The sequence below is a fragment of the Gymnogyps californianus genome, chromosome 4, assembly GCF_018139145.2.
Source record: "Gymnogyps californianus isolate 813 chromosome 4, ASM1813914v2, whole genome shotgun sequence".
Lineage (NCBI taxonomy): Eukaryota > Metazoa > Chordata > Aves > Accipitriformes > Cathartidae > Gymnogyps > Gymnogyps californianus.
In genome coordinates, this window is record NC_059474.1 from 19,972,983 (window position 1) to 19,985,690 (window position 12,708).

Below are 12,708 nucleotides of genomic sequence, written 5' to 3' on the forward strand. Positions count from 1 at the left end.
AAAATCACAAAAATTAAAACAAAATAGCATTTTAAAAAGATTTTTGACCTCTAGTTCCAAAACTACTGTTGATACATAAAATAAAAACATTTCTTAATGATTACCCATTTGAGAGACTTTACATAAAATTATGATATCTCCTAGAAAAATTTAGATGAGAAAATTTCATTCCCCTAACAAATTCAGTGTATAAAACTGCAAAAGAAAATCAAGCAATGAGAAAAATGTGGAAAAATACTGCAGAAGTGGTTAATACCTTTTGGGCTAGGATAATTCCTGACAAAATTCTTACATAAGCTCACCAAAGAAGGGATGAATGTGTGTAAAGCATTTTTGCACTCAGACACACGCACACACACGCGCACACATATACACACGCGCACCCTCACGCACACGCTTTTCTCTCTTTTTTTTACAATATATATAAGCATAAGTTCAGCTTTCTACATATGTTAGTGTACAATAATTGTTTCACCTCATATAATTACATTTGAGTATTCTTGATTAAGAAAAATTCAGCAGTTTTTGAAAAGAAGGCTGCATTTACAGTGCATAGCTGTAACAAAAAAGAACATCGTCATACAGTATGTACATAAATAAAAATACTCCATTTAACATCTGTAAATACTCAACTACGTTAGAGAATGTAGCAAATAAACTATCTGTGCACACACTCAGATAGTTATATCCAACTCTCATTAATAATGTAACACCACGTCCGCTCATTAGAATAAATCGCTGAACAAGCTGCACATTTGACCATTAACAAGGCTTTGAAAATTTTGCTGTGGAAGATCAACGTTGTAGACATTTACATGGGTGTCAGAATTAAAAGATGAAACTTCAAAATGTTAGGGAAGCTTGAGCCTTTCATTTTCTTTTCTGCAAGGAATAAAAAAAAAAACCCACCAAAAAAACCCCCAAAGAAAATAAAAACCTTAAAACAAAGCTAAAACAGATTGTAGGCTTCTGGGACCTGTGGTTTCTTCTGGATTGTCATATTATCACTGTGTTGTGAGAAGAAGCTTCATTTTAAAAAAAAATAAATAATGCAGTGTCTGATTCCCAGACATCAGCAGCCATAGTTCTCAAATTTGGTTTTTTTTTGTTTGTTTTTGTTCTTTTTTTGTTAAAATGCAATATGTACAGTTTTTGCAGTTCATCGTTGTACGTGTATCTCTGTGGAACTGCTGCCATGTCTCGTGGTTTGCATCGAACTCGCGAGGAACGCCCGGCTCCCTCGGCACCGATCACCCGCGAAAGCAAAGCTGACACCCATGGACACGCGTATGCTTACTGGACAGCCATCCTGCCTCTCCACTCGTCAAGCAGCTGTGTTCATGTAAACCATGGTTTTGAACAGAGAGTGTAAAGTAGGAGAAATTCCTAAGTATGACTTTTTAATTGTCCATTATTGAAGGACGTGATGTCCGTGAGGTATTCGCCATCCCTCCGTTTTCCTCAGGTGTGATGCATGTTACCTACGCAGGCTCCGCTGTGCCTCTTTAAGTAAACTATCAAAATCCATGGAGTCATACTTGCTTTTAGTGGAAGCAGGATCAAAATCATCTGAGTTTGAATCTGAAACCCAAAGGATGTAAGTTTAGGTAAGAGGCAAGAACCACTAGCAAGTACTTATATTATTTTCTCTGTACAATGGTATGAACACTGCAGAAACAATCCACTTACAACCACAACTTTATGGGATGATAAAAGCCCAGAAACAGTCATCAGAGAAGCTTTAGGTATGGACAGAGCTTTCTGGTAAGAAGCAGGACTTAACAAAAGCGGTACATGTCATCAGCAGTGGGGGAGAACCACAAATTGCATGTACATATAGAGCAGGTAAACTCAAAACAATTTCTCCAAGGACTTGAGCACTGACACACTGCGATGTACAGGTCTCAAAGTAGTCCAGATAATCTTGACAGATGCTTTACCCAAAACTCCACCATCATTTTGCAACCGTTGTTTTGCAACATGCAATATCCAAGACTTACTTCTCCTGAGCAAGGTAATAGGGGGTGGTTCGGCAGAAAGCCAGGGCAGCCTGGGGGCAGCACGCAGGGGATACTGCTCCTTCTTCCTGCCCTGCCTTGGGGTCTTGTACAAGTCACTACACCTCCCTGAATCTCTGTTTTTGCTTCCACTCTGATTTTTTGGGGGGTTGCTTGTTTAGAGTGTTACCAATTCAGGGTAGGGCCTCTGCACCGCCGTACAAGCAATCTCAGGTGGGCTCCTCAGCTTTTTGCAGCATACGTGATAAGTCATAGCAGCAATAATGGTCCAGCTCCTGTGACCTGCGATACCTACTCCAGCTTTGCTAGTTTCTCAGACACAGGTCAGTCTGTTCCTAGCACAGAGGAGGGATTGTATGTTTGTGGCCATACAGCTCCAGTACAGCAATTATTGACGAGGCTGCAAGCACTGAATTTCCTTTTGGAGTCATCCCTGCTTAACACTGACTCTCCCCGGTTCCTGTGTCACAGCTCCTTTACGAGAGTGCCCTTTTCTTGCCATTTCTTGTGTTGAATTAATCAGAACTCCCCATCTACCACTATAAGACACATTGTGCATTAAATGTTCATTACAAGTTCTGTTAAGACGGTATCTTCTCACAGAGGAGAGGTGTTAAACTTCTGACTACTTTTTTGAAGTGTTTTCTTTCTTCTGTACTCAACCCAAGGCTGACTAATTCTCTCTGTCCTTGTACTAGCTCATGAATTTTAAAGTTCATCCTGCCATTTCCTTATGTAGCTTTATCAGATACTCCGCAAAATACAGGGAATGCGGTCTGAAGTACAGAAGCTCAAGCTGTCAGCAGGACAACGTGAAAATACTCTGCTCACAGATACTGTGGGAATCCCACTCAGTATGGAGAGACCTGCCAGGGAATACTCCCAGTGATGAATAATGTTCAAGAGGGTTCCCTTCAGACAACTTATTTTAAACCCCAGATTTTCTGAGATACAGAGACGACCCTGGCTTCCACTGCTGAAGATAAGTCAAATCAAGTCAAGACTTCAATCTGTTTTTACTGTTTTTATCAGCCTACATTTCGACAAATGCCTTGCTACCTTTTATATTTTCAACATCAACCCTATATCTCTTCAGCAGTCAATTGCCTTTTCTTAGCTTTACATTATCTGTTTAGCCACTGAAGTGAATTATAGCATATTCATTGTGAACAATGCGTATCATCTTTATCATTTATTCTGAAAAGACATCAATTGGTTAGAAAAAATATATCTGTATTCACTTCCTGCATTGTACAAAGCCGAGGGCAGCACATACAAGATTTCATTAGCACAGTGTTACAGGGTTATGAGAGATTTTAATGACTGTGGTCATTTATTCATAAAAAACCACAATAACTGATTAATATAGATTCAACGGCAAAATGTCCCTTGCTATGTTATTCAGAAAAGAGTATCTCCCATACCTTTAGTCTATTTATACAGGTATTAGGAAAGGTTTAACATTTAATGAATACTTTACATTTTAAAAGGTAATTAAATAAGAGGTGAGTTTATAATATATCATAATATTACAGAGGATGTTTTGGTAGTCTGCATGGTTTCTTTATGCATATATTTAACATCAATATTCCTGCTGTAAGACTTTGAACATCTCCAAACATCCTTGCAAGGGGAAGCATCACACCCTGACCCAGCGCATAGGGCAGAACCATACATTTTTGCCCAGACAGGACTAGGACAGACCCACATGTGTTATCGCAGCCAGTATGCACACTTGGGACTGGAGTTATCACAGCATACTGGAGTCTGGAGACTGGTATGCATACTGCCCCCCATCAGTGGGACAGCAAACACCAAGAGATTTCCTAAGCTCTCCACAGGCTGGAGCCTCTTACATCATGATTGGAAGTCCCTGCAAGGAGACACCTTCATACATAGATGCTTATGCACGATTTGAGAAGCACCAGTTGAGTTCCGTGGCCTTTGCTGTACTAAGGGTGAGATTTGGTCACAAGCCCTTCTAGCTTTCAAACCTGAGAAACTATGAATTGTGTTTAAGAAGTGTCTCTGGCAAGTCCTACACATCTACAGCACAACTCACGGCAAAGTAAGAATCATAATGAGTTTTTTGGGGTGAGGCATCTACTTTGTTCTCTGTTTATCGCTCATATAAATAAATCAGGTATTAGAACCAAGCAGTCATAGCATAGCAATGAACAGTAAAGCATGCAGGTGGTTTCTGTGGTGCTATCATTTCAACATGGAAATGTATTATTGAATATCGGGCACTTATTTTTGATAATGATGGAAATGGGCTTTAAAAGAATTTTCACAGTCTGAAATATATGAAAGAAGCCAGCTCAGATTAGAGCTCAGATTAGTAGACTTCTAAGCTTCTTGCAGCAAGTGAAAACCACTACCTTTAACCCCCCAAATATTTAAATAATATAAGCAGCAAACAAAAAAGAAGAAAACCCTAAATTCTCCTGAGTTACAAGGTTCCAGTTATGTACTTTAATTCACATAGAGCAAAATACCTACCTAGGTCTGCATAGTTAGACTTGCAAAATTGCTTGCGTCCACAGAAGTACAGCTCAAAGTCAGGTTCATTTGACCTGCGTAAAGTGTATCCATTTTCAAGAGCAGCAAAGGCGTCACAAGTATAGCGGTAGGTGATGAAACCATAGCTGTCTCTGCAATTGAAAAATACAGTTGTGAACAAAAGCTGAAAAGAGTTAACGCACATTAGGGTAACCCCTTCCTGAAAGCAAGAACTTGCAGGAGATCCAGCAGTGGAAATGCCAGAAGTACTGCATCCATTTATCAGCATGATTGTCCTGTCATGCAGCTAAATACTTATTTCTGGGACAGGAAATCTCAACTAGCAAGATTAATAAATAAGGATGAAAGAAAATAAATAAGGTTTTGAACTCAGCATGTCATCTGTCACAGCACTTACATTGGTTAACTCCCATACCAGTAATCTTACTGCCATAATTTTTTACATATGGCAGCTCCCAAAGAAGAAGTAATCTCAAAAGTTCTTACCCATCATCCCGTAAATTTACTGTGCACTCCTCAATTTCACCAAAAACTTCAAACCGGTCCCTCAGTTCTGTTCGGGTTGTGTCAGGTCTGATTTTACCCAGATAAATCACACGACGTTCTTCCTGTTGAGAAACAGCAACAGGGAAGGCATATTTTTAACAAATGTGTAATAGAGATGGACCTATACATACATGCATGCAAATACACACACATGGATGTGCAGAGGATGCCTAATTATAGTAATTGTCTCTTGTGGAAGACGTACTGCATCTCGCTAGTAAGTGAACTAGTTCTCTCCTGGAAAGCATCCAAGGTATTTAAATGACACTACATTTGTCAGGTGGTGTGCTCCTGGAAGGTTTCACTGCTTGCTGTCACTGTTCTGCTATATACTGACAGACAGCTCCCTTTATATCCTACTGCACCTTCTTCCCTTCCACCCTTTCTACCACTTCCCCTCCAAGACTCTAAACTCTTCCAAACCAGGAGCTCCCTTTCTCTTGCCATCTGTACAATACTGGGCACAACCCATCTTAGTTGTGGAGCAGTATAAAGTAACACAATAATTGCATAAATGTACCATAGACATAACAAAATGTATTACAAACATAACATTATAAACTCAGATGACTCAATAGCTGAATCATCCTGCAATCAGCTGTTCCACCATAATCCATACCTTATAACAGAGGGAAAACTGTTAGGGGTCCAGAAGATGACTTTTATTAAAATAAATATTTCTGAGGGGAAGGCAGGACAATAAAATATATCCTGGGGACACCATTACCTTTTGATTTCTTTGGAAAAAAAATGACTGAAGTCCCTGATTTTTACAGGCTAGGGTGTCACTTGTATGTTCCTTTGACATTTGGAGCAAAGCATCAAAGATACTTTTAAAACAATCAAGTCATGGTCATATCCTTCCTTCCTGAGTGGAAATGCTCAGCAGAATGACAGAAGGACTAGGAAACCCTGTGAGAGTCAGTTTATGAATTTTTGGATGAACACTTTACTGAGGGTAGAGCCATTTAGTGAGCTGCAAGGCAAAAAAAAAATCTTCAAAACACTGACCTTAAGGTAATCAGGGCAAAGAAGCACCAGCTACCCATGGCTTGGGTGCTCAGCCTTCCTGTCTCAGATTGCCTCTGGCCTGAAGAACCCTGGCACTACCGGCCCTACTGCTCATCCCTTACACACCCGCACATTTGTCCCATAAATCGAACCACCACCACCACATTCTCAGCTGGCATAAATCTGTCAGTCAGTGGAGCAATGTCAGTTTAAACCATCAGCTTTGGCACCTGAGACTTGCACAGAATTTAGGTGCCGAATGCCAAAGGAGCTATACCGACTGCTGAGAATTCATGACTATCGTAACCCGGAGGTGCCTAAAGGCTAATGGCACCTCAACTGTGCGATGCAAAAGGCTCTAGGGACGTAAATATAGACTTGCATTCCTGCTCAGAAACGTCCTAGCCTGAAGAGACAGGTAGCTTATAGCATTACAATTCAGATCTAGCACGAAATGTATCTTTTCCATGAGTCCCCACAGAGGCATAAGGCACTAGTCATTCTTGAACTACAGACTATAGGATTGAGATCAGACCAAAACACATGTAGAAACAGAAATGATCCTGATGCCTCTTCTTTATTTGTTTGAGCACTCATTTGAGATAAAGGGACCATCAGAACTCTTAGTTATGGGGGCCCAAAATCTTGGCTCCCTGTTCCCAGGAGAGCACTCTGCTCCCAGGAACTGTTTAATGCAAAATAAATTAACAATTCCTGCAGCAGGAAGCTGAAACTAATATATCTGCCTCCCAACAGAAACTTCTTCTCGCTAGCACACTCAGTCAACTATTTTCGCTGACTCTTTTGCTGGCCTCACAAATCTCAGGGGCTCAGATCCAGTTAATCTAAGCTCCTGAGAAATGAAAGTGAGTTTAAAGCTCAAAAACAGAGATCCAAGAATCAAACACTCCTATCCAAAAGCCTTACCCACTAAGGTATGGCATAAGACGTGACCACTGGAACCACTTGGGTCCTTTATAGCTCCCTGGTCAGCCCAGCGGAGTCCCTGGTTGCTCTACCAAAGTATGTATATGCTCTCCTTAATCAATGGGATCAGGTAAGTATCTCCTTTAGATGCTTGAAACTACTGCCTCTTTTGATTATATAAGGAACCAAGATGACTGCCTTCGTAGTCCTCTACAACCCTGCTGGGACAGACACTTTCATTTTTAAACGTAATGCCTTCCAAAGTGCATGGTCCAAAAGTTGCCCTTGTTCTCTGCCATAGCAGTGCAGTTTGGAGAAGCTAGCATGGCTAAAAGAAGGACAAGTGTGCTCATGGGTGGCCATAAATTTAGGGAAAAGGGGTACTTTACAGACAGCTGCTGCTTTTTATCTCTGTCTCTACTGTGTGCCAGTCCAGAGCCCTGACCTTCCTGACAGAGGAGTTTGGGTAGGGCTTCTGCGAACTAGGGACTGTAGAGTGCAAGCAACAGAAATCTGCATTTCTTCCATTTTCCCCATTCTAATTCTGCGTACTTTCAGTATGATTGGGTGCCATAAACTTCAAAAACAGGAAAATCTGCATATGCACAGTAATTACTTTTTCAGACTGTTTTACCAAATCAAGGATTTAACCGCACTGAAACACTTGATAAGAAACAATTCCATTGATACTTGCTATTGAACCTAAATGACTGACCAGATGGAGCAGAACATAACATAGCAGACTGTCTAATATACTTTAGCTGAGATAATACATCTCGACTGAAAAAACATAATGTTTCACTCACTGACATGGAGATTGTTATATTACAGTGTGATGGAAATAACTATTGCACGCTCTTCCATAAGTCTGTGTGCATGCCTGTGCAATTTCTCCTTCTATCTCTCTAATAACCTTTATATCTCTAATATCCCTTTAAGACATCTGTAATAAACCAAAACTGAACAATTAAAAAAAAAGCCTGTTAAACTATCATTAAGGGAATAAGTTAAACCTGCAAAATTAAGGAAATTCAAATTTAAAGCTGAAATGCACCATATGTCCTCCAGTGTGCACACATGAGGAGATGTGTTCAAGTATTTTTTTTAAGCAGAGTGCCATCATGGTATAAAATACGGGAGAACATAGGATTCATACAGCATTGTCTTTGTCTTGGTTAACTTTGGTTTATTTAAAGCAACTATGAAGAATGTATTTGTATTCACAGAGACACCTGCCTTTTATTCCCATTAATAATAAGAGCTATACAAGCCTAACAAGATTACAACACACCTCTAAATGTTAAAGACCTCTATTTTATAATAAGTTACATGCATAAGTCCATATGTGCATATTAAGTATGCTTTTTACTGCACTTGTTAGAGGAGATGATATATGACTTGCAAACCTAGAGAAAGGCAGAGAAAAGCTTTTGTTTTCAATTTAATGTGGGCAGAGGGAACCTGCAGGAAACTCCAGAAGATACTGTTCATATTTCCCTCCCCAAAGTGCAGATGACTTATTTTGCATCATAAGCTTTAAGTGTAGTTCATTGCTTTGCCAGGCGAAAAAAGAAAGAGGAGTCCAGCCAGCTCTCTCAGGCCCAACACTTCTGTCTTCTTTTGGTTTATCTAAAGCTCCTTCTTCATAATCTTGCTCTTTCTTCCTTGCAGTAAAAACATTTGAATAGGCAGACGTGGCAGAAAATCTCAGACTGAAAAGCAGTATTTCAAGTCTCAAATGAAAATACTAAAGCATTAGAATGCCAAAACTTGAGAAAACAGGACCAGGATATACCTTACACATCTAAGGGTCAATAAAGGGACTACTCATCCTGCAAAACATTCACTGATGCTAAGGATCTTTTTGTCTTGCAAAGGCTTCCTCCAAAACTTTATTTTGTTTTCCCTTTCTCATTCTTAATCCTTTATTTCACAAGGAACTAAAGTGCAGACCATTAGATGTATTAGTTTTCGCATGCTTTTTGTACTAGGCTTCTTCACGTAACACTTGTTTGCTTTGCCTGCCTGTGGTGCTGCTAAGCAGGGTCTGTGGGAACTGAAGGCAGCCACTCCAGAGGTAACACGGCATAGTTCTGCTGTCCTCATTTTCCCTACCGCTTTTTGTCTGCACGTCTGTGGTGTATACCTAGTTCTCCGAGAGCCAGGTAATGCTTTACGTGAAGCTGCAAGAAGAAATCCAGGGGCATTTTAAAGCTGGGGTCTGCCATGGGCTTGTCAAAGGCTCTGCTGCTTCCTCCAGCATGGGTGGCTGGCTGGGTGCAAGTCCCGTGCCTGTGTTGCCTTCCATGCCAAGTGACCTCTCTTCCCGTAGAAAGCCATGAAGTCTTTTATCCTTAGAGCTGGAGGCCAAATACCATTTTGAAAGTGCAATGGGAACAGTTGCACAGAGTTTAAAAAATAGAAATGCTATGGATGGAAAAAGCCATTAAAGCTTAAGATTCTGACATAATAATAATAAAAATTTTCTTTAGATTCTGTATTGAAGAAGAATAAGTATGACCTGTGGGCAAGTATGAATGGCAAAAGGAAGAATCACAAAAACTGGAAAAAAATGAACGAACTTTGCACAGAATTGTCAAGTGCTGCTGTGTGGCTGAGGACTGAAACAGTTCAGCCACGCTCCACGGTGACTGCTAGAAAAATAATGATGGACCAGTAAACCTCAAGATTTAGGTAATCCATTTGATACATTTTCAGCAACTCATACAGCAAAGGTAAAGTGCCTGGGATCAAGGCCATCAAGATGAGCAACAACAAAAAAATTCCAAACTAAATATACAACGTACTTTGGACCCTCCATTAGTGGAAAGGCACTCCATTATAGGCTGACTCTGGTTTTAGACTTTAGAGAAGCCAAGCACTCATTTATGAAACCACCCTTCTCCTGCCTTCCTGTTGTAGAGCAATTTATTTTCTTTGAAACCATGTGTTTCTTTCCGCTGCAGTGGCCTTACAGCACATTTATCTTCTTACGTCTGTAAGCAGTCTGGGACAGGGACTCTTGATACTTGTCTCATGGAGGCTGTCAGCACTTAGAAATGAAAAGTAGTAATGTTAATAGTAATTTTCTACTGTGATGGGTTTGTGTAGCAGGGGAGGGGCTACAGGGGTGGCTCTTGTGAGAAGCTGCTAGAAGCTTCCCCAGCTCCAAACTCGGACCTGCCTCTGGCCAAGGCCAAGCCCATCAGCAATGGTGGTAGCACCTCTGTGACAGCATAGTTAAGAAGGGGAAAAAGACTCCTGAGGGAGAGAGTAAAAAGGTGGAGGAAGATGGAGGAAGAAGAAGAGCTACAGTAAAAAGAGAAGGGGAGGAAGAAGAAGATGGAAGAAGAAGAAGAAGAGGAGCTACAGTGAGGAGAGGAGTGGGATGTGAGAGAAACAACCATGCAGACACCGAGGTCAGTGAAGAAGGAGAGGGAGGAGGTGCGCCGAAGCAGAGATTCCCCTGCAACCTGTGGTGAGACAGCAGGCTATCCCCCTGCAGCCCATGGAGGGTTAACGGTGGAGCAGAGATTCCCCTGCAGCCCATGGAGGACCCCACGCCGGAGCAGGTGGCTGGGCCTGGAGAAGGCCATGACTCTGTGGGAGAGCCCACGCTGGAGCAGTTTGTGGAGGACTGCAGTGCGTGGAAAGGACTTGCGTTGGAGAAACTCATGGAGGGCTGACCCCCGTGAGCGGGACCCCACGCTGGAGCAGGGGAAGAGTGTGAGGAGTCCTCCCCCTGAGGAGGAAGGAGCGGCAGAGACAATGTGGGACGAACTGACTGCAACCCCCATTCCCACCCCCTGCACTGCTGGTGGGGAGGAGGTAGAGGTATCGGGAGCAAAGCTGAGCCCGGGAAGAAGGGAGGGGTGGGGGCAAGGTGTGTTTTTAAGATAGGGTTCTATTTCTCATCATCCTACTCTGATTTGGTTGGTAACAAATTAAATTGGTTTATTTTTCCCCCAAACCGAGTCTGTTTTGCCTGGGACCATAAGTGGTGAGTGATCCCTCCCTGTCCTTGTCTCGGCCCACGAGCCTTTTGTTGTATTTTCTCCTCCCCATCCTGCCGGGGGGAAGGAGTGAGCGAGCGGCTGCGTGGCGCTTTGTTGCCGGCTGGGCTTAAACGACGACATCGACTCAGGTATAAAAGCTGATTTCGTTATACCTCCTGGCAGCAGCCAGCGCACACAGTAAATGAGCTGCAGGGAGGATGTGACCCTAAGTCAGTATTGTGGCCAGAGCGGCAGAGTAGCAGAGATCCAGAACACCAGGCTGCTCATCAGACAGTTTAACCTCCCAGCCCTGGTGCACCATGTCAATGGGGAACCACGAACTGGTGACTCCAGAATTGAAATGTGCTAACTGTATTTCTGACGCCATGCCTTGGAAAGTATTTGCTGCATGGTCTAATGAGCTGCTGGAGTAAAAGACCGCGTAACTCAAATTTCCTGGGGTGTATCAGAAGAAAAAAGGGATCCTCAGTCTTCTCAGCAAAACACTGTGATCTGCCTTGGTTGGGGGGTGGATCCCAGTTTCTACAAAGCCGTAAGTAGACTGTCCTGTCCTGCAGTTGCTCCTCAAGTTTCATGATGAATGTGTCTCCACTACGACCTGGTTAGCATTATAAAGTTAAGTAAGTCTTGGTGGCAGACCATCCTTATGTTCAATGAGGACCCATTCTAAAACAAAATAGGGACCCAGTGAAATAAATCAAGTCAAGATCAAACTAAACTATGCTAACATTTGCTCAGTTAGCAAAGGTATCACAATCAAAAGTATAAATAAATGAATGAATGACAAAAATATTGTTCTTACTCTCTAACTGGAAAATATCTTGTGGGTTTAGCCCATATTTTTCAAGCGTGACTGCTCAAAATTAAGACCCCAATCCACAAAAAAAAGCACTGATTCTCCAATAACTGGAGAGGGGAAAAGAAGAAAAGGAAGAAGAGAAGAATATCACAGTACCTTTTGAAGTCAAGCCACCTGTATATAGCTGTAAGTCTAGATAGAAATTCAGGAATCCATACAGGGAAATGCTAGCCCAGGCTTCTAGCTGATCTGAAGCTACTGCAGTGAAGGTGTTGCGTGCAAGACTGAAGGGGCAGCCTTTTAAACACGCCTCTGCCACATAGCATGAGCACAGGCTTCTAAAACAAGCCTCCTCAGCATTCTGCCAATATGCCTTCACGTCTGCCAAAATACAAGCTGCCTGCACGATCAGAGGGCATTGCTTCACATATGGTTTTGACAGATTAAAATATGTGAAATTTTTTCTCATTTCTTTTTCCGAGGTTTCCCACTCTTGTTGTCACATGGAGACTAATTCTAGATATTGAACCAATAATACCTGATGGCTTTTAGCTCAGTCATAACTTCTGTTCCCTTTCCACTGTGCATCCTTTCTACAACTAACACCTGAGATCATAGCATGGTGCTTCTCATGAAGAAAAGCCACCTGCCCTGTGTAACACCTGAGGCATTAGTACTGCTCAATCTTTGGGCCACTATTTTAACAGTATCTGGAGGCATGTGGCCATGAATCACTTCTGGCAGTACAAGAATGGGCTAGAAAGAAAATAAAAAATTCCCCAATGCAGAGAGCAAAGAAATCTAAATTTATGGGACTGTAGAAAGAGTTCAAGGAAAGAGAGAGGAGATTCTTGTGGCTGAACAATAA

General features: G+C 41.8%; 1 protein-coding gene across 1 annotated transcript in view; it reads right to left on the bottom strand.

Annotated features, from left to right (window-relative positions):
- Positions 1 to 1,477: 1,477 nt before the first annotated feature.
- The window catches only part of PPARGC1A (PPARG coactivator 1 alpha), a 64,688-nt gene continuing 53,457 nt past the window's right edge, over positions 1,478 to 12,708 (bottom strand). The window contains exons 11-13 of the mRNA XM_050895935.1: positions 5,028 to 5,149; positions 4,521 to 4,672; positions 1,478 to 1,581 (exon numbers count right to left, since the gene is read on the bottom strand). Of these exons, the coding sequence (XP_050751892.1) occupies positions 1,478 to 1,581; positions 4,521 to 4,672; positions 5,028 to 5,149 (378 nt within the window). The remainder of the gene's footprint in view (positions 1,582 to 4,520; positions 4,673 to 5,027; positions 5,150 to 12,708) is intronic.